This window comes from Microcaecilia unicolor, chromosome 1 (assembly GCF_901765095.1).
Source record: "Microcaecilia unicolor chromosome 1, aMicUni1.1, whole genome shotgun sequence".
NCBI classification, from domain to species: Eukaryota; Metazoa; Chordata; class Amphibia; order Gymnophiona; family Siphonopidae; genus Microcaecilia; species Microcaecilia unicolor.
In genome coordinates, this window is record NC_044031.1 from 704659691 (window position 1) to 704685252 (window position 25562).

The following is a 25562-nucleotide window of genomic DNA, read 5'->3' on the forward strand; positions in this document are numbered from 1 at the left end:
GGAGTTTTAAGAGTGGCAGACGCAGCACTGGCAGCCTAAACTTCAGGCAGAATTTCCACCGGGCTCCCTTTCGCTCATAAGTAAAAAGCCCTGCCAGTGAATAAGATAATGGCAGGTATCGTCTACAAAGACCAGGGGAACCCAGGCAGCTGAATGTATGAGTATCTGGATTATCACAAAACCCTGTGGTTAGAAATGAGAAGGGGGTAAACTAAATGGGGACCTCAAATACCCAGGATGGTGGGGTACAGAGAAGGAAAACAACAAACTGCCTTGGATAAGGACTCACAGACGATTACACTGGCTAGTGACTGAGACCCTGCATTTCAGGTCTAACCTTTGCATTCTCCAGTGAAAGAGCTACACCAGAGCCTAATCTCTTCTCAGATAAACTGTATTTGAAAGACCTGCTCAACAACAAGGAGAAACTCAGCCTATAATATTAGCATACAGAAACTGACTAGCAATACAAGTTTAAAAGGACACTTGTATCTGGTGTACTGTTGAATCAAGTTTCATACAAAATGGACACAAACCATCTGCATACCTCAGGCCATGGCAGATACCAACATTCAACACTAAAGGGTGAACACTTAACAGTCCATATATTTTAATTTCTCGGTTGGATTAACATGATCCAAGTATTAAAAAGCTGCACCCAGCTACACGTGAAATGCAACCTTTAGTTTTATTTGAAGCAGGGGTGGGAAACCTTTATATACAGAGAGCTGCAGTACTATCCCTAGCGGGCTGAAACATTACATAAGGTCAAATTGGAAATGCATAAAGCTCCACAGACCTTCTGTGATTGATAGATTAGATAGATAAAATTTTAACTAAAAACAACAGCTAGTCTGTGTATTCTGAAAATATATGTGAAATACAGTATTTAAAAATCACCAAAACTCTGGTTAACGATGTTTTCTATGTATACTTCCCATGGTCTTGTGTGCCACAAAAAAATTCAACGACAGGCCGTAGGTTGCCCACCCCTCATGTAGAGTTTTCCTTTGGTCACCATCAAATATATAAATTCTGCAGATCAAACACCACACCATTAACTCACCTTTGTTGCTTCTTCGATAATCTGTTTCAGTTTCTTCAGTTCTTTATCATGTTGTTCTTTGAGTGTATCAATTTCCTGATCATGGGTGGACACTTCTTCTTTCAAAGCTCCTTTCAGAGCCGTCAATTCTCGCTCTCTTTTTTTTAAGACTTCTTCTTGCTCCTCTTTTGTGGCTGTCATCTCTTGAAGATCTTGTTTCATTTGTATGAGTTCCTAAAGAGAGGTCAGATTTTAAAATGAGTAAAACTTCCTCAAACAAGGGGGACCATCCAGGGCTGTCCCAAAGATCACTGCTCGTCCATCGTCTCCCCTGCAGTGGTCATGATGCAGTGGGTGGGGCAGGATGGGACACTAGGGGGTGTGTCATACAAGATGCGATTCTGGTTTGGGACACTCCTGGGACCACCTCAGAAGATTCAAGTCATAAGCTCCTCCTTGCTGGCCTAGGAGGGGGCGACTAGAGAAGTCTAGAAGCTATGTGTTCACCAGGGATAAATAGGTATTCCCTCAGATAAACACTGCCTCTTTAACTAAGCTGGTTAGTGTAGGAGAGAACACAAAGGATATATACAGGACATTTGTGCTCAAGCACAATGAGCTTACAATTTACCCCATTCCACTGCTTTCCTTGGACCACCGGTTTGTTTCCCCTCGCTTGCCTCCTCCCACTCCCAACCTGAAGCCCCCTTATGTCCAAGCTCTCTGTACATTTATGCTTAGAAGCTGAGATTGGGCTATGCATTTTCCTCTCCTATTGCCTCCTATGTCCTTTGTTTCCATTTTATGATATTTCGTTGTACACCACTTTGTTTTGGGGTTTGTTTGTTTTTTTGGGGGGTTTTTAAATGAAAAGCGGCATAACAAATGTTTGAAATAGATACATATTTAAATATTTAATTCAATGTCTACTAAAGCCAAGGTATTCCACCTCTGCCCCGCCCTCGCGTCAAACGTCATGACGTCGAGGGCGGAAAAAAAACCAAACAATTCCGGCAGCGTCAGAGAAGGAGGCGGCGCTCCCGACGTCTAGCCTTCCCTTCGCTGTGTTCCGCCTCCTTCTGACGTCATCCTTGACGTCAGAAGAAGGCGGAACACAGCGAAGGGAAGGGTAGAGACGTCGGGAGCGCCGCCTCCTTCTCTGACACTGCCGGAATTGTTTGGTTTTTTTCCCGCCCTCGACGTCATGACGTTTGACACGAGGGCGGGGCAGAGACGGCTGGTTGGCTTGAAGGCTTCACACCACGAATCCACGAACCCTTCAGCCTGGGAGTGACATCAGATGGCTTCAGAACGTTGTCCTCAGAACGTTGAGGGTGCGTTTTATTATATTAGATCTGTACACACACATAGTACCCAAATATATCTGCGCCCTCCTCTGAGCCAATGGAAATCTGTGTGAGAGGATGTATGCGCTACTGGGAACAGTTCCCAGAGCTTATCTTATAATAAAAGGCACCTGTGCTGTCTCTATAAAACAGGTGTGTTTTTGAATATTTCTAAAGGCACCCTGTTATGAAATCACCCACCCAGCACCATGCCAAGGACTGTGCAAGCAGTCAAAAAATATAGAGGGGTACACCATTGCTCCCAGCCCACCGCTCAGTGTGCGGTGGCGGCCAAAAAAGCAAACAGGATGCTAGGAATTATTAGGAAAGGGATGGGGAGTAAGACCGAAAATACTATAATGCCTCTGAATAGCGGAATTAGAAAAGGTTCAAAGAAGAGCGACTAAAATGATAAAGGGGATGGAACTCTTCTCGCATGAGGAAAGGCTAAACAGGTTAGGGCTCTTCAGCTTGGAAAAGAGAACGATGAGGGGAGATACAACTGAGGTCTACAAAATCCTGAGTGGTGTAGAATGAGTAGAAGTAAATCAATTTTTTACTCGTTCCAGAAGTACAAAGACTAGGGACACTCGAAGAAGTTACATGGAAATTCTTTTAAAACAAATAGGAGGAAATATGTTTGGGTTCCTGCCAGGTACTTGTGACATGGCTTGGCCACTGTTAGAAACAGGATACTGGGCTAGATGGACCATTGGTCTGACTTAGTATGACTACTCTTATGTTCTTATATTCTCTCATAGGCGGGGCAGGGCAGGAGGGGTGCCAGTGGCAATTCTCAAAGGGTGCAAATATAACTCAGTACAGTACCAGTTATCTCCACAGGATTAGATTCAGCAAATGGTGCCCAAACTTGGGCACTGAAAAAAAGTCCAGTTGAGCACTATTCTACAAATGGCACTCCAAGTTGGGTGCTGTTTATAGACTAGAGCGTAGCACTGGGATCTGCACCCAACTTTGGGCACAAGAATGTACACCCACTGAAACCTGGTGTAAATCCTCACACATAAGTTAGATGCGGATCCTCCCAAATTCTATAATACTGAATGCATGTTGCGTGAATACCCCACCCATGGCCACGCCACCCCTTCCGCTGCACGCTAAAGGATTTGTGTAGGCATCTTTATAGAATAGTGCTTAGTAAGATGCGCGAGTAAGTCAAATTGGTGTCAATTAACACCAATAATTGATTGTTAGTTTGCGTGAGCAATTTTGAGTGCCATATATAGAATCTGGGGTATAATGCTTTGCTTCCATATTTGTTTTCCATTTTTAAATTTCATTTATTAACAATGATTTTTCCATGTAACCATCACCAATACTGAAACTTCAGAAGGTACTGACTAAAAGTATTAATGTTCACACTTGAAACACTAAGCAAGTAATTCAAGTTGCATAATTCAAATAAAAATAAAATGGAGAAATTAATAACCACCAAAGTCTAATTAGTTCTTCCTTTCAAAGTGAATTTCTTTTTTTTTTTTCCAGACTCAAAGTGAATTTCTAAGACATGAGTAAGCCTCAATACCCCAAGCTGGTTTCCACAACTGAAATTTAACAATGCTGACTCAACAGTATTATTATTATTATTATTATTATTAACATTCGTATAGCGCTACCAGACGCACACAGTACTGAACACATGACAGAGAACGAGACAGTCCCTGCTCAACAGAGCTTACAATCTAAAAATACAGACAGACAAGACAATTAAGGGCGAGGGAAGTACTGGGTGAGAAGGAACAAGGGGAGACAATTGAGTAGTAGCTAGGAGCTAAAAGCAGTGGTGAAAAGGTGGGTCTTTAGCAGAGATTTGAAAACAGGTAGAGATTTCAGTAAGCGATTTCTCCTCTTCGTAGAAGAGAAAATGTTATTGCTGACCTCTATCAAAGTCTCTCTCTCCCCGTCATTGGCTCTAGAACATTTTGCATCATCCAGCTCATCATGCATTTCCGACAGCTGTTCCTGCAGGTCCCTTATTTCACTCTGGAATTGTTCCCGTTCCATCTTAATCTGAAATAGCCTGGTCGTTAAAGAAATATGCAATTAAAAAAAACAAAATGTTTTACACAGGTTGGTCCTATCTTACTGTCAAGTGATTAACCTAAGGTGCAAGTAAGGTTAAAAACACCTAAGGAACGGGAGGGGAAAGGGAAGGAAGGAAGGAGTAAACTCCAGAGCAGGGGTTCTCAACCCAGTCCTCGGGACATACCAGGTCAATCTGATTTTCAGGATATCCACAATGAATATGCATAAGATACATTTGCACGCACTTCTTCCCATCATACTGGAATCTCTCTCATGCATATTCATTGTGGGTATCCCAAAAACTTGATTGACTGGGTGTGTCTCGAGTACTGGGTTGAGAGCCTCTGCTCCAGAGTGATGCCCAACTTCAGCTCCACATGGGCACTCCCCTTGGCACACGGGAAGCCAGGAAAGGAGAAAGGGGCTGCACTTATTTACAAAGCTTATAAATCCTATCGCAATTTTAAGTCGGTTGCAGGCGTGTTGCCAGACCTCAGGTTTTGAGGTCTATTTTGTCACCTCTTACAATCTTTCAAAACATTAACCTAAAAGCTCACTTCTTTTATTTAAAGATTTTCAAATCAATTGACAAATACAACAAACATGGAAACAAAAATGTCAACATAAGTTAATACAGCCATGGAGCAGTTTCTTTCGGAGTGCAGGAGTAGTCTAGTAGTTAGTGCAGCAGACTTTGATCCTGGGAAACTGGATTTGATTCCCTCTGCAGCTCCTTGAGACTCTGGGAAAGTCACTTAACCTTCCATTGCCCCAGGTACAAATATATACTATGTAAACCACTTTGAATGTAGTTGCAAAAACCACAGAAAGGTGGTATATCAAGTCCCATTCACATTCCTTTTTTGATTCACAACTGCACTGCTCTGAGGTGCATGTTCCCAACCAGTATACCATGGAGGAACTTCAAGTATGCAGTGAAAATCTGGCAGACTGTACAAGGAATCCCGTACCAGGTTACAGCCACTGCCGCCTTGCTCTTCCCCCATCCTCCACCCCTCTGCCATGGCCTCCTGCCAGCACGTGAAATGAGCCAGCAACACCTCCTCCTCCTCCTCCTCTGCCAGCTCCTTTCTCAACTGCAAGGGGAAAGCCAGGTCTGCCAAGACTACTAGGCCCTGTGCAGTTTCACTTTCTGAAGGAAGCCGACAGACAGTGGCAGCAGGAGGCCACTGACAGGCAAGCTGGAAAGTTAGATTCTGCTACATCAGGGAGGGAAGGGAAAGTTAAGTGGCAATGCAAAAGAGTAGAGAATGGATGGTTATGCTTGTGTCACGGCATACCATCTAGTTATAGTGACAGTATAAATGATAGCAGAAAGACCAAACAAGACCCATCAAGTCTGCCCAGGAAATTGTTGGGGCTGCACCTGCAATACAATGTAAGTTACTTCCACATGATGTTTAGAAGTACACAATTACACAGCTGAACCCTATGCTCAGTTCAGTGGCATAGCTGCATGGGGCCATGGGGGCCTGGGCCCCCCAAATGTCCTCTGGGCTCCTGGTTTTGCTGGCAGGAGTCCCCAACCCACACTAGCTGAAGCCTTGTCCAGCGCCGGTCTCCGGCGCCGCTGAGTTGCCTGCCCTGCTCTTTCTTCCCCATCATGTCCTGCAAGCTCCTTTTAGTGAAATTGAGCATGCTCAGTTTCACTAAAAGGAGCGTGCAGGACGTGAGGGGGAAGAGAGAGCAGGGGTAGACAACGGTGCGGTGCGAGAGACCGGTGCTGGAGAAGGCTTCAGCTAGCAGGGTTTGGAGACCCCCGTCAGCCAAGGTATTTGCTGCAGCTTGCAGTTAGCAATTGGGGGAGCGGAAGGGTGGAGTGATAGGGTGGGGAGGCAACAGACCAAAATATGCCCCCCTCCCACCTCGGGCTCTGGCCCTCTCCTGGCTCGGTTACATCCTCTTGTCAGTTTTTTTACGATTCCATTGTGTGCATACCATTCCTTTTTGAATTTCAGAACATTTTTAGTTCTACCATCTCTTTTGGGGCATTCCAGGCAGCCATTATACTCTCTGTGAAAAATTATTTTCTGATGTTGCTTTTGACTGTAGAACTAGGGACATGATATAAAGATACAGGGAGGTATATCCCCACCCCCCCCCCCCACCCCCCCATCCCCTTTCTCTTCTATGGATATATACTAAGGACCACAAGATTCTTCTCATTCTACTGACAAAGACCTCTTACCAGTTTGGTCACTTTCCTTTGAACCAACTACAATCTCTTCGTCCTTAGAGAGATACAGCCTCCAAAACTGAACACAGTTTCACCAGTGCCCTGTATAGTGCCAGTATGAGTCTGACCTCCTCCTTTTAGCTTGTTATGCCTCTCTCTCTATGCAACCTAGCATCCTTCTGGCTTTGGCCACTGCCTTGTCCCATTGTTTCACCACCTTTATTTATTTTAAAACATGTACCCAGCACAATCTAAAGAATCCTTGGTGGCTCACGATCAATACATACACAAGTCAATGTAACAAAAACACATTAAACCACATACATAAGCTTATACGAACAACTGCATATTATTCATAGTCAAGTATGCATAGCTTCTCAAAAGATTGTATATCCTACATTATTTTAAGCAAATAAATGCATCCACACCTATCTCAAGATGCTTCTTCTTCAGTTGCTACTAATCACAGCCATAACACTGCAAAAACAAAATTGTTTTCAATTTTTTTTTTTAATCAGTCAAAATTCATAATTTTCCTCATCTCAGAGGGCAAAGTATTCCAGAGCTTTGAGCCACGAATTTTATACATTGAGGCCCTATATTCCCATGTAGGGCCAAAACCCTGCATAAAGCACTACAATGGAGACCTAGCCTACATTATGAACATGACCTTTACAGACTTAGCCATTGTCAGCTCTAATGCAGAGGCTTGATGCTGTGGAAGGCCTCGAGCACAATGTGGAGTCATCCAGTCTGACAAAGGCAAAACAATCTGAACAACAACTTTTGTTGCTGTATTTGTTATCAGCATTTGACCTCATTGCAAAGATAGGTCATCAAGCCCCAGTCAATCTGGGACCAAGACTTGGGGAGAGGGTATGAAAACCCTTACCCTGAAGGTGTTATCAGCTAGTTGGCAAGTGAGCTGTTATCTGCCGGAACCTAGATAACAGTCATCAGCTGGCTCTGAGCCTGCCACCAGAATGAAGGCTCGTTAATAGTAACATAACTTAGTAACATAGTAAATGACAGCAGATAAAGACCTGCCCAACAGGATAAACTCATTTACATGGTATGTGATACTTTATATGTATACCCGAATCTGTGGCATCATCTGCCTGAATAGACTCTTACCCAGCTGGGGGAGTTCACCTGCTGCTGCCTGAGTTCCTGAATCCTGGTCCATCATCATCAGTTCCTGTTCTGCCTGCTGATCCAGTGTCGTGAGTGCTATCATCTGTCAGGTTGAACTGTTATCTCCTTAGTCTTTGTGAGTGCTTTAGGATTAAGCATCCTATTATTTCAGGATTAGGTACAGTGTGCGCCATCTTATTACTGGGGTACAACCCTGGTAGTGAGTGCTTTGTCCCCACACCTCCAACCGTATGGTACGATAGGAAAGAACCTCACTATTACCCCAAGGTCTCTCTCCTGGTGTGTGCTCGTTTCCCTCATCCTGTTGCATACAGTTCTTTTAGCTATTTGAACACCAAATGCATCACTCTGCGTGTCTTCGCATTAAAGGGAAATGGGACTTGATATACCGCCTTTCTGAGGTTTTTGCAACTACATTCAAAGCGGTTTACATATATTCAGGTACTTATTTTGTACCAGGGGTAATGGAGGGTTAAGTGACTTGCCCAGAGTCACAAGGAACTGCAGTGGGAATTGAACTCAGTTCCCCAGGATCAAAGTCCACTGCACTAACCACTAGGCCACTCCTCCTTTCAAGCATTCAAACAGACCTCTACTTTTTAAGATCACTTCATAAGTACATAAGTATTGTCATATTGGGAAAGACCAAAGGTTCATCAAGCCCAACATCCTGTTTCCAACAGTGGCCAATCCAGGTCACAATATATCTGACAAGATCCCAAAAAAGTACAAAACATTTTATACTGCTTATCCCAGAAATAGTGGATTTTCCCTAAGTCCATTCAATAACGGTCTATGGACTTTTCCTTTAGGAAGCCGTCCAAACCTTCTTTAAACTCCGCTAAGCTAACCGCCTTTACCACATTCTCTGGCAACAAATTCCAGAGTTTAATTACACGCTGAGTGAAGAAAAATTTTCTCCGATTCGTTTTAAATTTACTACATTGTAGCTTCATCGCATGCCCCCTAGTCCTAATATTTTTGGAAAGTGTAAACAGACGCTTCGCATCTACCCGTTCAACTCCACTCATTATTTTATAGACCTCTATCATATCTCCCCTCAGCCACCTTTTCTCCAAGCTGAAGAGCCCTAGCCGCTTTAGCCTTTCCTCATAGGGAAGTCGTCCCATCCCCTTTATCATTTTCGTCACCCTTCTCTGCACCTTTTCTAATTCCACTATATCTTTTTTTGAGATGCGGCGACCAGAATTAAACACAAAATTCGAGGTGCGGTTGCACCATAGAGCGATACAAAGGCATTATAACATCCTCATTTTTGTTTTCCATTCCTTTCCTAACAATACCCAATATTCTATTTGCTTTCTTAGCCGCAGCAGCACTCTGAGCAGAAGGTTTCAATGTATCATCGACGACGACACCTAGATCCCTTTCTTGGCCCGTGACTCCCTAACGTGGAACCTTGCATGGCGTAGCTATAATTCGGGTTCCTCTTTCCCACATGCATCACTTTGCACTTGCTCACATTAAATGTCATCTGCCATTTAGACACTCAGTCTCCCAGTCTCGTAAGGTCCTCTTGTAATTTTTCGCAATCCTCCTGCGATTTATCGACTTTGAATAACTTTGTGTCATCAGCAAATTTAATTACCTCACTAGTTACTCCCATCTCTAGGTCATTTATAAATATGTTAAAAAGCAGCGGTCCCAGCACAGACCCCTGGGGAATCCCACTAACTACCCTTCTCCATTGAGAATACTGACCATTTAACCCTACTCTCTGTTTTCTATCTTTTAACCAGTTTTTAATCCACAATAGAACACTACCTCCTATCCCATGACTCTCCAATTTCCTCTGGAGTCTTTCATGAGGTACTTTGTCAAATGCCTTCTGAAAATCCAGATACACAATATCAACCGGCTTCACCTTTATCCACATGTTTGTTCACCCCTTCAAAGAAATGTAGTAGATTGATGAGGCAAGATTTCCCTTCACTAAATCCACGTTGACATTGTCTCATTAATCCATGCTTTTAAATATGCTCTGTAATTTTGTTCTTAATAATAGTTTCTACCATTTTGCCCAGCACCAACGTCAGACTCACCAGTCTATAATTTCCCGGATCTCCTCTGGAACCTTTTTTAAAAATCAGCGTTACATTGGCCACCCTCCAATCTAGATTTTAAGGATAAATTAAATATTTTTAACAATAGCTCTGCAAGCTCATTTTTCAGTTCTATCAGTACTCTGGGATGAATACCATCCGGTCCAGGAGATTTGCTACTCGTCAGTTTGTAGAACTGCCCATTATATCTTCCAGGTTTACAGAGAATTCATTAAGTTTCTCCGACTCGTCAGCTTCGAATACCATTTCTGGCACCGGTATCCTACCCAAATCTTCCTTGGTGAAGACCAAAGCAAAGAATTCATTTAATCTCTCCGTTACGGCTTTGTCTTCCCTGATAGCCCCTCTTACTCCTCGGTCATCTAGTGGTCCAACCGATTCTTTTACCAGCTTCTTGCTTTTAATATACAGTGGGGGAAATAAGTATTTGATCCCTTGCTGATTTTGTAAGTTTGCCCACTGACAAAGACATGAGCAGCCCATAATTGAAGTGTAGGTTATTGGTAACAGTGAGAGATAGCACATCACAAATTAAATCCGGAAAATCACAGTGATTCTATGAAGTGTTTTGTTTCCTGCAGAATTTTTGATCTATTTGATTCAAGGCTCTCATTAATATACAATGCTACTCCTCCACCAATTCGATCCACCCTATCACTACGATATAATTTGTACCCCGGTATGACAGTGTGCCACTGGTTATCCTACTTCCACCAGGTCTCAGAGATGCCTATTATATCTAATTTTTCATTTAGTGCAATATATTCTAACTCTCCCATCTTATTTCTTAGGCTCCTGGCATTCGCATATAGACATTATGTTTGTTGTTCCTATTTACATCATGCTTAGTACTTATCAGTATTAATTTGCAATCTTTTGTCTGATTTTTATTTTTATTTAAGGACACCTGATCTACTACGGTCTCTTTTGCAACCTCACTATCAGGATACCCTATCTTCCCTGTTTTGATGAAATCTTTGAAAGATACCGTATCCCGAACCATGCGCTTTTGAGCGACTGTCGGCCTTTCCCCCATTTCTAGTTTAAAAGCTGTTCTATCTCCTTTTTAAATGCCTACGCCAGCAGCCTGGTCCCACCCTGGTTAAGGTGGAGCCCATCCTTTCTGAATAGGCTCACCCTTCCCCAGAATGTTGCCCAGTTCCTAACAAATCTAAAACCCTCCTCCCTGCACAATCGTCTCATTGAGACTCCGGAGCTCTGCCTGTCTCTTGGGCTACCCTAGAGGTTCTGGATTTGAGCTTTCTACCTAAGAGCCTAAATTTGGCTTCCAGAACCACTCTCCTCCCCAGCACTATCTAAAATCCTATCTAGGTGACGTGTGAGGTCTGCCACCTTCGCACCAGGCAGGCAAGTCACCCAGCTATCTATACGCCTAATGATCGAATCACCAACTACAACAGCTGTCCTAACCTTTCCCTCCCAGGCAGCACTAGGAGGATAGTACATCCCCTGGTGGGCAGGTCCTGGCTACAGGAGTACAGTGCACTCCATATAAGTGCACATCGGATAAGCGCATGCTCTGTTTAACTGCATGCCGTACTTTGGTCCCGTTTTCGGCACCATCAATTTCTATGGGGACAAACTTCGGTTTAGTGCACCTCTCTTCAAATGAGCAAAAACGTGCTTAAATGTGATGCACGATCACTTCCACCAGCCCTATAGCTGACATAAACGCCCACATATAACTGTGTGTTACAATGTGCATAAATTATAGTAAGGTTATAGTTATTTATTCTTGGTATACCACAATTATTGCAAATGCAAATCAATGCAATTTACAAATTGAACAATAGAACGGATAGGAAAGAATCCAAACATCCACACAAAAAGGAGAAGAACTATAGAAGAACATTAATAGAAACCTGATATAGGCACTCCTAACCACCAGCAGAGTCTCAGCTCCTAACCCTGGTAAGCCAACTGAAAAAAAAAAAGGGGGGTGTTAAAGGGGATTTAAATCGAACAAAATATTTATTCCTCTCTCAGAAATTTTTAGGAGACTATCCCACCAGAAAGTAAAAACCACTCCTTCATATCAACTCATGCCACGCCAAAGCTGTGGGCAGGAGGACAAAACAGTGGTCATCGAGGGAACATAATGCGCAGAAGGAAACATATAAGATAATCAGGGAGGCCAAGTAAATGGGAGAGTAACACCTTAAATGTTAAAAACAATACTTTATATCAAAACCTGTAAAAAGTAGTATTCAACAATTTATGCCTGTATGTGTGTGCTCTGTCCAAACTCTACCCAAGCACACACCCACCAGCAAAGTACATGCCATCAACTGGAATTCTAGAAGAGCTATTTACATGCGTACATGACTGCTGTCAGCTAGGCAGCTCTTTACAGAATTACTCCAGAATTGCCAAATGTCATCCTTACTATCATAGCAGCAGACCTAGCTTGAAGTGCACACCATCAAGCGTCTCTTCCAAAGTCTTCCCTCTTTTCAGATGACTGCAACATTAGCATTGACAAGAAATAAGAAATAAAAGAAATTATGGCAGAAGCAGGAAAAGGAAGGCAATATCCTGTCACTCACTCTTCAAGATTTTTCCGAAGTTCCTTCTCACTTTCCCTTAGTCTGTCTCGCAAGTCATTGTTTTCTTCCATGCTTTCTTCAAGTTGTTGTTGAATGGTCTTCATGTTTATTCTTATCCTCTCTTTTTCTTGCTTAATGTTGCTCTGATTCTAGATTAAGGAAACATGTAAGAAGGTCAGAAAATGTATGTTGCATGCTAAGGACTCAAACCATCACATGTTGCAAGGTTTTTTAGTTGCAATGATCAACAGTATCACAAAGTTCAGTGATTCTACAATTCTACTTTTCATATTGTTAGAAGCAGTGCAGTACAAAACCATCGCTTTTATAATGTCCCTTCCCTTCGGGTCTGAAAGAACTTAAGTAAATGGCTGCATCCTCTACTTAAGTAATAATTATGAGATTATACTTGAGAAAAATCATTCTGCCAATAACCTCGACAATAAATAATCTGAGGCTACCTGAATGGCAAACTGTACTTTCCTCCTAAATCATTACAAGACACACATTTGATTTGTGTGTAAAACTACGCAATTAAAACTGCTGGGACACACCAGTACATTCTTAAATGCAATTTTAGAAAAGTTACATGCCATCTGCATATGAAAAAGTGTATTTATACATGAAGATCAGCGTGCCTGTAAGTAACATTTTAATAAACGCGCTACTTATAACTATATGCAAGGGCACACAGAATTTTCAAAAGTGATGTGTATCCTGTATTTTATGATAGCAATACATGTGTATCCAAAAGAACATTCCCCACTTCAAGACCACAACACTCAGCTAACTTCTCATTTGGACCTGGACTTTGGAAGAGAATAATGAGAACTGTGCTTTCCCTGAGGTACACAACTAACGAAAAGTGCAAAATGTTGAAGCTTTAGACGACAGCTCCTTAATCAGGTCACCACAGACAACCAAGTTTCACAAAGCCATCACTTGCATGACTAAGCAGCACAAGCCGTCACTTGCACATGCATGTGGAGTTTCTTATATGTGCATCCTAGTGATGCCACTTGTTTTTATATCTTTTGGTGCGTAACTTCCCTTTTAGCGCCAAAGTTATTTGCTGAATTGGCACACTATATAGAATGAGGGGGCTGGGCTCTGAATTTGTGAGTAGCCACATTTACATGCATCAGCAGGAGATATTTGCACCCTACACACGGAAGTGCTGGTTTTCACAATCCTGGACATCCAAGAGGGCGGGGGGGGGGGGGGGCAATTAAAGAGCTGAGCTAAAGAAGTCACATTTTTGGAACAGAGGTGGTTTTAACATCAATTAAATATGCACAACTGCCTGCTCAATCACTCCTCCAAATCCAAAATCCTAAACCCAAACAGTTGTTTCGCTGAGCAGGTGTAAATGCCAACAGGCACATTTTTCAAGTATGTGTGTATTGCTCATTGCAGAACAGGACATATAAGAACAGATTTCAGACCCAACCAAACAATGCCAGAACACACCTCATTCAAAACCCTGCTCACCACAGGTATACACGTGCAAACTGTAGCTTCTCTAAATCCCCTACTTACAAGAATAGGACTATTTGTACAAGCCTTCTGAAACTGTCTCCCCTTAGTATGCTGCTTAGCACCACTTATCCAACAGAGTGCCATAAAATGTACATAATGACCTTGAGGGTATATTTTACCTTCCTGTGTTAATACCACATAGTAGTAGCATATCCAGATAGCAAATTTTGGGTGGACCTAGGGGTCGAATGGGTTTGTACAAAATGTCCTCTCTCTCCAGCCCTGAATTCACTGTCCCCAGAATACCTCCCAACCCCCCCGCAAACCAGCTGACAATATGTGACCATCTCTGGGAAAAGGTGACTAAAGTAACAGATCCAAAATGTTGTGAATGGCCAAATTTTCATGTCATGGGTCCATAAACAGGGGTCCATAAACAGTTTTCTGAAGACCTCCTCCAGTAGCCCAGAGCACCATGTCTGAACTGGCACCTAGCATGCTCATGTCTTGCTCATGCATGAGATGTGTCACAGTTAACTGACCAAAATATTCTTCAAGGCAGGGGCAAACATACAATCCAGATGAAACAACCCAACACTCAAATAAAGCTTTTTAATTAAGAACTTAGCAGACTCATGTAAATAGTATGAGACCTCAGCAGTGACTTGTTTCACAAGGACCAATCTACCCTTAGACTCGCCTGATTCTTCATAGGTCTACAACGTTTAGAACTATTAAAGTGAATGTACATGCTGAAGCTAAGTAGCAGTGATTCTATATTTTAACTGAAATGATAAAAATTTGAAAAAATATAAGTTTGGATACAAATTAATAAATGTAAGGGAGTTCTAAACGTTGTAGACCTATGAAGAGGTAGGCGAGTCAAGGACAGAGTGACCCTTGTGAAACAAGTTGCTGCTGAGATCTCATAATATTTACATGAGCCTGCTAAGTTCTTAATATTCAAATTAATTAAAAAGCTTTATTTGAGCGTTGGGGTTTTCATCTCATGCATGAGCTCAGGCTCAGGAGTGCTAACTGCCAAGCTTGGCAGCATGGCCCTCTGGGCACCTTCAGAGGACTGAAGGAGGTCGTCAGTCAGTGGGACTTGGCAACTCCTGCTAGCTCACTAAGGGTGTGCCTCTGACATACACCACACCTGATCTCCAGCTTTGCCTTCTCTTCCCTGCAGAAAAGAATCCTCTCTGCCCATTTGGTGTGCTGAATGCGTTGAACAGCCCCCCCCCCCCCCCTATATCACCAAAGAAATATTTCCTAATGGTACTCATGGGCTCTACCATCTTTCATCCTCATTCCAAAGGTCCCTTGTTCTACAATCCTTATCACTGAAAAGTGATCACCTCTTGGGCATTATTTACACTTTTCATCATTTAACACTCATATCACTTATCCCTGTTCTCCACTCAGGTCCACAAATGTAGGCTTAAGGTAAATTTTGTACAGTCCACAAATGTGGTCATTTGTTAGCACAGTGAAACACGCACTATACCGAAAGCTCTAAATTAGCAGCATTAATTATCTAATTAAAAGGCTTCTTTCCAAAACACTCTAAGTCCAATGCAACCAATATAGACTTAACGGGTTTTGGAAATAAGACCTTTAATTAGATCCCTAGGACTATTTCAAAACTAGACCAATATATACCGTCATTTCTTGATCTAGTGTTTTCTGCAGTTCATCAACTTTCTTCTCCAGTTCAGTTTTCTGTTCCAGCAATGCTTTGATTTCAGCTGAAGAATCAGAAACCTAACAGTAAACAATAAATATTTCATTCAGATTGTCAATGACTGTTTTCCCAAACTATTGTCAACACATACACATTAAATTGTTTTCACAAGTACTTTTCCATTTAGCACGTGTAAAATGAAAAAAACAAAAAGAAAAATCATTTTATTTCTCCTCATTCTCAATTAGACTCTCATGTGGTTTTCCGAAACACTATTGTCTCTTCCACTCTACTTCAGGCCCTGCAGATAAACTGACAGAAATTTTCTTATGCAAGTAGATTCCAGCTTTTCGGGGGGGGGGGGGGGGGGGAAGAGTTGACATGTCTGCAATTACTGGATTTTATTAATAGCGGCTGCACCTCTCAGCTAGGAACCAGGATGAGATGTCTACAAAGCCACAGAAGATTGCTATCACAGCTGGCAGTTCACTTTATTGTAGCTCACACTTTGATCTGACTATGTCAAAGCTCCAAAGAACATACTGTGATGGAAAATATTCCTTTCGCACTTGGGGGAGGCTTGCACACATTTAAGCAGACATGGGGTTATTAATGGACATTTTTTAATCTGCTTTCTTCTAGAGGTAGTTTTCTCTCTGCACTTCTTACTTTGGAATTTTCTTCACATGTGTGATATTGAATAGCACAGTGTTTTTCACTGCAAAGCCCGGGAGGGGGCGGGGGCAGTAGCAGTCCGCATCAAACCAAAATGTGGCCCCCTGACTCTTTCGCTAGTACACAATCTCCCTCCACCTTTTCCTTAGACTTGATCCTGGTATACCTCCATAACAGTATTCTGTTTACTGTAATCCCCTCAGTCTGAGGTATGTGCTACCCAAAATCCCACAAGAGAAAGCAACATGCAGATCAAACTTACTGCGAGCTACATGGTGCTGGAGGAAACAGAATAATTGTTCTAAAGATGGTACCACAAAAAAAGCCTCCAGAAAAAAAATATAGGGGAAGAGTTCTCCCCTCCAGATGGTAGACTAGCATCTGTCCAGTGATGTCTTGGCTCTCACACTGAACTTTTTTTTTGACAAACTGACCCCATCTTGAACAACAGTGAAGATCTCTAGAATAGTGTCTGCAAGCTGCTTTTAGAGACTATTTACTAAAGCATATGATGTTGGTTGAGTATTAATATATCATAAGCCACTGTAATATCTGTTGAATGGTGGTATAATCAAATCATTAAAAGTATATCCAAAAGGTCAATGCTATAACCGGGTGCCTGCATTTATGCTATCACATAGGTGCATAAGTGGATACTTACCCACAAAAGTGACAGCAGGGTGACTAAGTGTTATTCTATAAGGGCATGTGTAAGTGGCATACGAGGGGAATATGCATGGCCACAGCATAGACGAGGCTACCACTTTCATGCATAAAGAACAGAACAGTGTCAGTTGCGTGTCACAGTAAATGACGGCAGATAAAAAAACTGTACAGTCCATCCAGTCTGCCCAACAAAATAAACTCATTTTACATGATATGTAATACTTTATAAGTCTACCCAAGTTTGATTTGTCCTTGCCATTCTGAGGGCACAGACAGTAGAAGTCTGCCCAGCACTCTTCTTGTACTAAAAGTTCTGAAGCTAACGTCGAAGCCCCTTCAAATTTACACTCTAACCCATTCATATCTATTCAGTCACGATCAGGGCGTACACCGTAGAAGTCTGCCCAGCACTGGTTTTGCTTCCCATTTACCGGCGTTGCCACCCAATGTCCGCTAAGATTCCGTAGATCCATCCCTTCTAAACAGGATTCCTTTCTGTTTATCCCACGCATGTTTTAATTCCATTACAGTTTTCATCTCCACCACCTCCCGCGGGAGGGCATTCCATGTATCCACCACCCTTTCCATGAAAAAAAAAAAAACTTCCTGCCATTACTCCTGAGTCTGCCCCCCTTCAACCTCAATTCATGTCCTATAGTTCTACTGCCTTCCAATCTCAGGAAAAGGTTTGTTTGCAGATTAATACCTTTCAAATATTGTCACAACCACAGTTATGCCAAGTCTACAGCTGGTGTAACTGCTAGCATGTAAATGTAAAGCATGCAGACACTGGGCCATGTTAGCATTCACTAATAGAATCTATGTGCCCAGATCACGTCCATGTTTTGTTTTGGTAGTTTTAAAAGGGAAGTGCTCGCCAGGGGAAAAAACAACATTGCTCCAGGCCCTAAAGTTTCTGACAGAGATCAACTGAAATACTTTTTTATGAAGATTCTATATGTATAAAGTAATCTGTCTCTCCAGCATGTATCTGATCATTACAAGGAGGTGAATTAGAATATATACAGGACCAGGAAAGATATCAAGAGAGTTTTACATGCCAGAACAATCAACCTGTAAGATCAACCTTTGTCAGGGGAGAGCATGCATAAACTGACCTCCTCCTGTTCTACTTTTAAGAATCAAGATCACTTTAATTTGGCCACATGCTCTGCTCAAACGAAACAACATATCGTGTCCAGAGCAAGGATACATGACTCAAACTACTGGAAAAGAAAAGAAAGGCTAACAGAAATAAATGACAACTATGGCTGATCCATTAAAAAAGAAAAAGCCACCATAAACTCCAGGAACTCACTCAAGCATTTTTTTTCAGCATTGCTATCCTAAACATAGTTGGTGTTATTACTGCTTTAAAAAAAAAAAAAAAAAATACATTCAGACCTGACATGCTGAGCAGTACTGTATCCAAAAACAAGACAAAAAAATATCTAGGCTCCAAACTTAGAGTAAGTTTCATACACTCCACTTCAATATTCCTCCTCAACAAGAGATCCAGGCCCTCCTTGTTTCGTAGCCCTGCTTCAGGTGGAATACTGAAGTGGAATGTTGAGGAAGATTTGTTGAAGCGGATTGTTTGAAACTTCATGCCGAGGAAGAAATGGGAGTAAATACAAGCCAGAGTATGGACCTGTGAATACTGAATCGGTGGATGTGATATTGTATTTGAATAATCCTGTTTTGGTGGCTCTACAACATAGATAAGTGATAACTGCTCACTTTCTTCTATAAATGTATGGTTGGATAGCCAAAGTTCTTTTTTTTTTTTTCAAACTTTTGAATCCCATTTGAAACCTAGTTATGCTGATTTGATATTTTTGTATTTATAATAGCTCCAAACCCAGTTTTTGAAGTAGTGGTTTTCTCTGAATTTTTACACTGCTGTTTTTCTGGGGGTGGATGGTAAGTCTATAATGAGATGTCCAAAGAGGGTGCTGGATATTATGTAATCTCACCTTGGACGATTGAGGCTAGATTTATTCAAGTAAATAGTTACTGGTAGCAATATAACTGGGCTTCAATGGGATGATGGTGAACACTATTGATTCTATTAGTATACTAGGGCTTTGCCTTCCATTTTTTTTTTGAATTCTTGAATGCTGAAAACCCATTTGATTCTAGCAAATGGCATAAAGAGATCATCATAATGTTAAACATAGGTGACAGAGGAGAACCCCATGGCACTCCACTTCAAGCAACCCATAACGACAAGATACCCAGATGCTTAACTTAGTCAGACCAGGATTTTAAAAATCCAGAGAACCATTTGAAGACAGTTCTACAGATTCCACAATAGTCGAGTATGTTTAAAAGGATGTCATGATCTACTGTATCAAATGCACTAGACATGTTGAATTGGACATATATTGGAAACGTCCGCCAAACAGGGCTTAACAACGATTTGGGTTTTCTAGCCTACTATGAATCAAAAAATTCTACTGCTTTGTCACCATCTTACCTGCAAACTCTCTCTCCCTTTATCTCATCCACCCAGCTCCCTCTGCTTCTCATCTAATCCACCCCACTTCTTGAGAGACTGTCATTGGAATGCTTTTCTGTTTATATATACAGATATTTATCAACATTTGCTTATTTCTGATCTGAAGAAGGGTTACCTTTGAAAGCTAATCAAAAATGTATTAAGTTAGCCCAATAAAAAAAAGGTATTATCTTATTTTCTTTGCTATGATTTTATTTCTATTTATTACCGCATCACTTTATTATAAGCGCAGAAAGGCAGTATATCAATACTTATCCCCTTTCCCTTAAATACAATACAGCAGCTTGCAGTGTGAACAGGGTGCATGCCACAAGTCACAGTATTAACACTCAATTGGGGAGTCCCTGCTACACGGTCATCTAGACGCAAAAAGGTCTTGGATTCTCTAAAGGAAGAATTGTTTCAGCAGTGGGTAACAGAACAGATGCAGGATGGAGCTATCCTAGACCTGGTGCTCACAAACAGGGAGAATGTTTCTGATGTTACAGGTTGGGAGATCATTTGGCATCTAGGGCTCACCGAATGGTGTGGTTCAGTATTAAGACAGAGGGCTTATTTTAAATTCAAGGTCCTTGATTTGGAAAGAACTAACTTTTCCGAGATGGGAGAATTTCTCAGGAAAGAGCTGGATGGGAACAGCTGAAGGAAGTAGAACAGCAGTGGGTGAAACTGAAAGGAGCTATTTTAAAGGTGACAAACCTTTATGTTAGAAAACTATGTAAAAAGTAAGAGAAAAAGAAGGCTGCTCTGGTTCTCAAATGTAGAAACTGAAAGGGTAAGCGAAAGAAGGCTAGCCTTCATAGATAACAAGAAGACTCAGAAAAAGGAGGACAGGCAAAAATCCCTGGAAAAGCTAAGAGAAACTGGAAAAGCTGTTCAGGAATGCAAACAGGCAAATGGAAGAAAGGATAGCCAGTACGGAAAAATTGGGGGACAAGACATTTTTCAGATATATAAATGACAGGAGAATAATAGCACTGTGAGACTCAAAGCTGAGTGGGAGAAATATGTAGAAGCTGGGAAGAATAAAGCTGAACTACTTAATTATTTCTGTTCTGTGTTCACGGATGAAAGGCCAGGGATAGGACCGCAGAAAACAAATGCTAATGGGGATGGATATATGGTAGACCAGGACCGAATTTCGAAAGGCTCTGTTCAGGAGGAGCTGCCTAAACTAAAAGTAGACAAAACGATGGGGCCTGATGGGATACATCTGAGGGTACTCGAGGAACTCAAGAGATGTTCTGGCGGCACCCGTCTGACCTCTTCAATGTTTCCTTAGAGTCTGGAGTGGTCCTGGAGAAGGGCGGATGTGGTCCCTCTGCACAACAGCAGAAGGAGGAGGTTGGGAATTACAGACCTTTCAGTCTGATCTCAGTGGTGAGTAAACTAATGGAAACTCTTCTAAGCGAAGGATTGTGAGGTTTCTCGAATCGAATGGACTGCAGGACCTGAGGCAGTATGGCTTCAATAGAGACAGGTTGTTTCAGACTAATCTGATTGATTTCTTTGACTGGGTGACCAAATAGTTAGATGTGGGAGGGGCACTAGATGTGGTGTACTTAGATTTTAGCAAAGCCTTTGACACGGTTCCACACAGGCGACTGATAAATAAACTGTGCCCTCAGTATGGGACCTAAAGTGACTGACTGGGTTAAAAACTGGTTAAGTGGAAGAAGAAAGAGTAGTGGTAAATGGAGCATGCTCTGAAGATATGGATGTTAACAGTGGAGTTACGCAGGGATCGGTCCTTGGACCAGCTCTTTTTAACATCTTTGTAAGCGATATTGCAGAAGGTCTGTCTGGTAAGGTCTGTCTCTTTGCAGATGATACCAAACTCTGTAATAGGATGGACAATCTGGAGGATGTGGATGGTATGAAGAAGGAGCAAGCAAGGTTTGAAGAATGGTCCGATAATTGGCAACTAAGATTTAATGCTTAGAAATGCAGGGCCATACACTTGGGGTACAAAAATCCAAGGGAATGGTACAGTATAGAGGGTGAAGTGCTTCTGTGTATGAAAGAAGAGCTGGACTTGGAAGTGATTGTGTCCGATGACCTTAAGGTGGCCAAACAGGTAGAAAAGGTGACCGTGAAAGCCAGAAAGATGCTCATGTGCATAAGAAGAGGGATGACCAGCAGGAAAAAAAAAAGAGGCAATAGTGCCCTTGTATAAGTCGTCGGTGAGGCCAAGGCCTCACCTAAGGAAAGATATAAACAGGATAGAGTCAGTCCAGAGGGCAGCTACAAAATTAGTAAGCGGTCTCTGTCATAAAACATATAGGGACAGGCTTGGGAACCTCAAAATGTATACTCTGGAAGAGAGGCGAGAGAGAGTGAGAGGATGTGATAGAGATATTTAAATACCTCTGTGGCGTCAACATACAGGAGGCAAGCTTTTTTTAAATCAAGGCAAACTCTGGAATGAGGGGGTGTACAATGAAGTTATGAGGAAACAGACTTAGGAGAAATCTAGGAAAATACTCTTTCACCGAAAAGGTAGTGGATGCTTGGAATGGCCTCCCAGTAGAGGTCATGGAGACGAGGACTGTGTCAGAATTTAAGGAATTGCTGGACAGGCATGTGAGATCCCTTAAGAAAGGAAAAGTTAGTGGTTAATGAGGACGGGCAGACTGGATGGGCTATTTGGCTCTTATCTGCCGTCATGTTCTATGTTTCTATAGCTAGGGTTATTTCCCCTCCCAGAAGTACTGGGCCACCAAGCTGTGGCCTGATGCTCCCAGGCCCTGCATTAAAGAGGCTGGCAGCCCAAAGTTAATCTTCTGGCTAAAAGGAGGCCTCTCCCCCAAAGGTGTAAGCACCCTCTTGAGCTCCCTCCCAAATCCATTATTGCTGCACGGTGCAGCATCACTTGGCCCACTGAGAGAGGGGGCTATCCTGATTTGGGGGGGGGGGGGGGGCAGAATCAGGAAATGTCACACAATGAAGTGGGAGTAATGGATTTGAAGAGGCCCAAGGGGGACTTTCACCCATGGGGATGTCTAGCCAGCAGGTTAAGTTCAGGGTTCTGGCATCTTTAAAGCAAGCCAAAGCTTGGCAGTCTAATACTCCCAAGCAGCAAGAATGCTGCTGCTTGCAGTAAAGACATACCAAAGGTTGGTGATTCCTCTGGTAAATCAAGGTGCCATAAAAGCTCACAATTTACCTCACCTGATAACTTTCCCTCATAATTGCTGAGCTGAAATGCTGCCTCAAGTGGACAGTGTTGTGTATTGTCATGCACAAAATCTGAATTCAGTTTCCAAGCCATGCTTCTCCTTCCCAGGCAAGCCAGGTTTGGGATGCTGTCAAGACAGCTTTTACAGGTCTAGGAAGGATGAGGAAAGCAACAACCCTCATCTACATTTAAAACTACTGCTGTATGCTACACAACTGTAAAATCAAGTTTCAAAACATTCAATATAACTTTACTTTAGCATTAGATTGTGAGGTCCCAGCAGCTCTAGACTTCAATGTCTGGATTTTTTCAAAAACCAAGTTGACTTTCCTTTTTGTGACATCATCATTATCAGCGCTTCTGAAATACAGAAATCCAGTTGAAGTATTTAAGTTATTAATGATTTATTCCATTTCAGACAATTGTAGTATTCCTATACATGCCTCCTACTGAAATATAAAAATCATAAATATCTGCTAAATCAAGAATATTTGACTAAACATGGTGACTTTTAGCTGAAAAAAATTGATTTGACAACATTTGTACTGTCACCTGATGTCATTTCAGAACTTTCCCAAGGAAGAAAACCCTGTAGCTTCATGTATGAAAGCTTTGGCCACATGTGTTCACCATATTCACTGTATTCACTCCATACGTGTAACGGCAGTTGGGGGGGGGGGGGTAATTCTATAAATGGTGCCTAAAAAAATATGGTACTAATGCCCACACCTATATTTAGGCATGGAGCCCTTTTATTTTATAATTATGTTAACTAAAAGTCACGCCCCCAATCTGCCCATGGTCCTCCTATTTCCACACCCCCTTTCTGACTCGAGCATAAATTTACACATGTACATGTTAACTGAATCCAATTAGTGCCAATAAGTGAAGTTAAAAAGTCAATTATTGGCGCTAATTAGCTTGTTATTCAATTAAAGTACAGGTGCAAATTGGGCACACACCCAAATTTTCATGCACATTTTTTAGCACTTTTTAAAGAATTAGGAGGAAGTGTGTTTATGTGTGATCTTGTGCCACAACTTGGGAAAAATAATTTCAGAAAACTTTTACCGATTACTACAGGGAAAAGAAAACGCAAGCAAAACCTCCATAAATACTCCTAATTTCCTAATCTCACCATGCGCTCCAAGAAAAACCTGTCCTGTAATTCTGACATGTTTAAAGCAATCTAAGGAGCCCTTTTACTAAGCCGTGTAAGCATCTACGCGCGCCCACCATGCGCTAAAATGGAGCTACCGCGTGGCTCTTGTGGTAATTTCATTTTTGGCGCACGTCCGATATGTGCGTCCGAAAAATAATTTTTATTTTCGGACGCACACCAAGTGGCATTTGACGTGTATAGGTCATTACCGCCCGGTTACCACATGAGACTTTACTGCTAGGTCACACCCAAAATGGACGCGCAGCAATTTTCATTTTGCTACGTGTCCCATTTTCAGAAAACGTTTTAAAAAGGCTTTTTTTTTTTACAGGTGCACTGAAAAATAATTCTGCATGTGCCCAAAACATGCGTCTACACTACCGCAGGTCATTTTTCAGAGCGCCTTTGTAAAAGGGCCCCTAAATTTTAAAAATGTACAAAGAGGAAAAACAGCAAAATCCAGGAGGATGAGAAATGCCATGGTACAAATACACTGAATGAAGGTACAGAACACAGAAAATATGTAAGCAATGGAAACAAAAAGAGGCCCAGATCTGGAAAAGGTTTCTAAAAAGAGAAAGCAATCTAATAATTATGGAAGAGGATACATAAGTGGCCCAGTTATAAAGAATCTGACATGTACATATAAGAACAAGACAGAAGAATGAGGACACCAAACAAATAACTGTACATTAATGAAATTCACGAACCCTTCTTTCAGGTAATTGTAAAGTATCTGCTTAGCAGTTTCTTCATTTGTTTGCTGTGCAAGCTCCTGCTGACCCTTCAAAAGATCAGGTGTCACCTACAAACATAAGATATCACAAGTGAATACAGTCATGTATAAAAACCATGTTATATCAGTATGCAATATAAAATCATACGATGTATAGAAAGGAACTACAATAACTCGACAGGAAAAAAAAATACCAGTCATAACCAGACATCCATTCCATTCATGCTATGCTACAGCATACACATCTCTTACTTGTTTCCATGAGGTGAAAAGCGCTAAAAAAATATTTTGTTTTTTGTTGTTTGAATTGTATTCATCAATCAGGTTTTTGCAGAAATAGATCAAAACGACTTCAGACCTTCCCTCTAAGAAAAGCCCCTATGGAGAAATTCTCAATATTTGTGTGCCAGAATTAACATTTCTCTAACCTCCTAGTCATAGTAACCTATGGAACTTTGTAAGTCTAAGGGCCCTGTTTAGTAAACCACGTTATAGGCGTCTTAGCATTTTTAACGCACATTAACCATGTACATGCCTACAGTACCCCTATAGGTGCCTACACTGTTAGCACACGCTAATTGTAGGCATGTTAAAAATGATAACGCACCTTAGTAAACAGGGTCCTAAGAGCTTTGAAAATGAGCCCCTTAGTTACCTTTCAACTGAAGACAGAATGACTGAAGGTCAACAGAAATTAATTAGCATACTATTCATCCTACAAGTTTTGCTTTTTGATTATAACACAATGGCCTATGTGGGTTTTGAACTGGCTCCCAAATTACATTTCCTACACACAAACTGTCTTTACAAATTATTCACTGTTCATCATTATGCCACTATCTAAGGAAAATATATATCCTAAAAAGGACCATTCATTTTGGGTGTTGATCATTCATCACAACAACTGCCTAAATTTAATTATTTGGTCCCAAATTATACTTACCAGAGATTCTGGTTTGAATAAAATCCTCACAGAAATGTAATGCGAGGAAAAAAAAAAGGAGATAAAACACATTTT

At 41.6% G+C, this 25562-nt stretch overlaps 1 protein-coding gene across 6 annotated transcripts in view; it reads right to left on the minus strand.

Moving 5' to 3' along the window:
• Positions 1 to 25562, minus strand: part of CGNL1 (cingulin like 1) — a 229473-nt gene that overhangs the window by 136193 nt on the left and 67718 nt on the right. For all 6 annotated transcript variants that reach the window (XM_030188928.1, XM_030188953.1, XM_030188921.1 and 3 more), the window contains exons 3-8: positions 24519 to 24613; positions 22901 to 23006; positions 15585 to 15686; positions 12441 to 12589; positions 4291 to 4432; positions 1067 to 1279 (exon numbers count right to left, since the gene is read on the minus strand). In XM_030188928.1, the coding sequence (XP_030044788.1) occupies positions 1067 to 1279; positions 4291 to 4432; positions 12441 to 12589; positions 15585 to 15686; positions 22901 to 23006; positions 24519 to 24613 (807 nt within the window). The remainder of the gene's footprint in view (positions 1 to 1066; positions 1280 to 4290; positions 4433 to 12440; positions 12590 to 15584; positions 15687 to 22900; positions 23007 to 24518; positions 24614 to 25562) is intronic.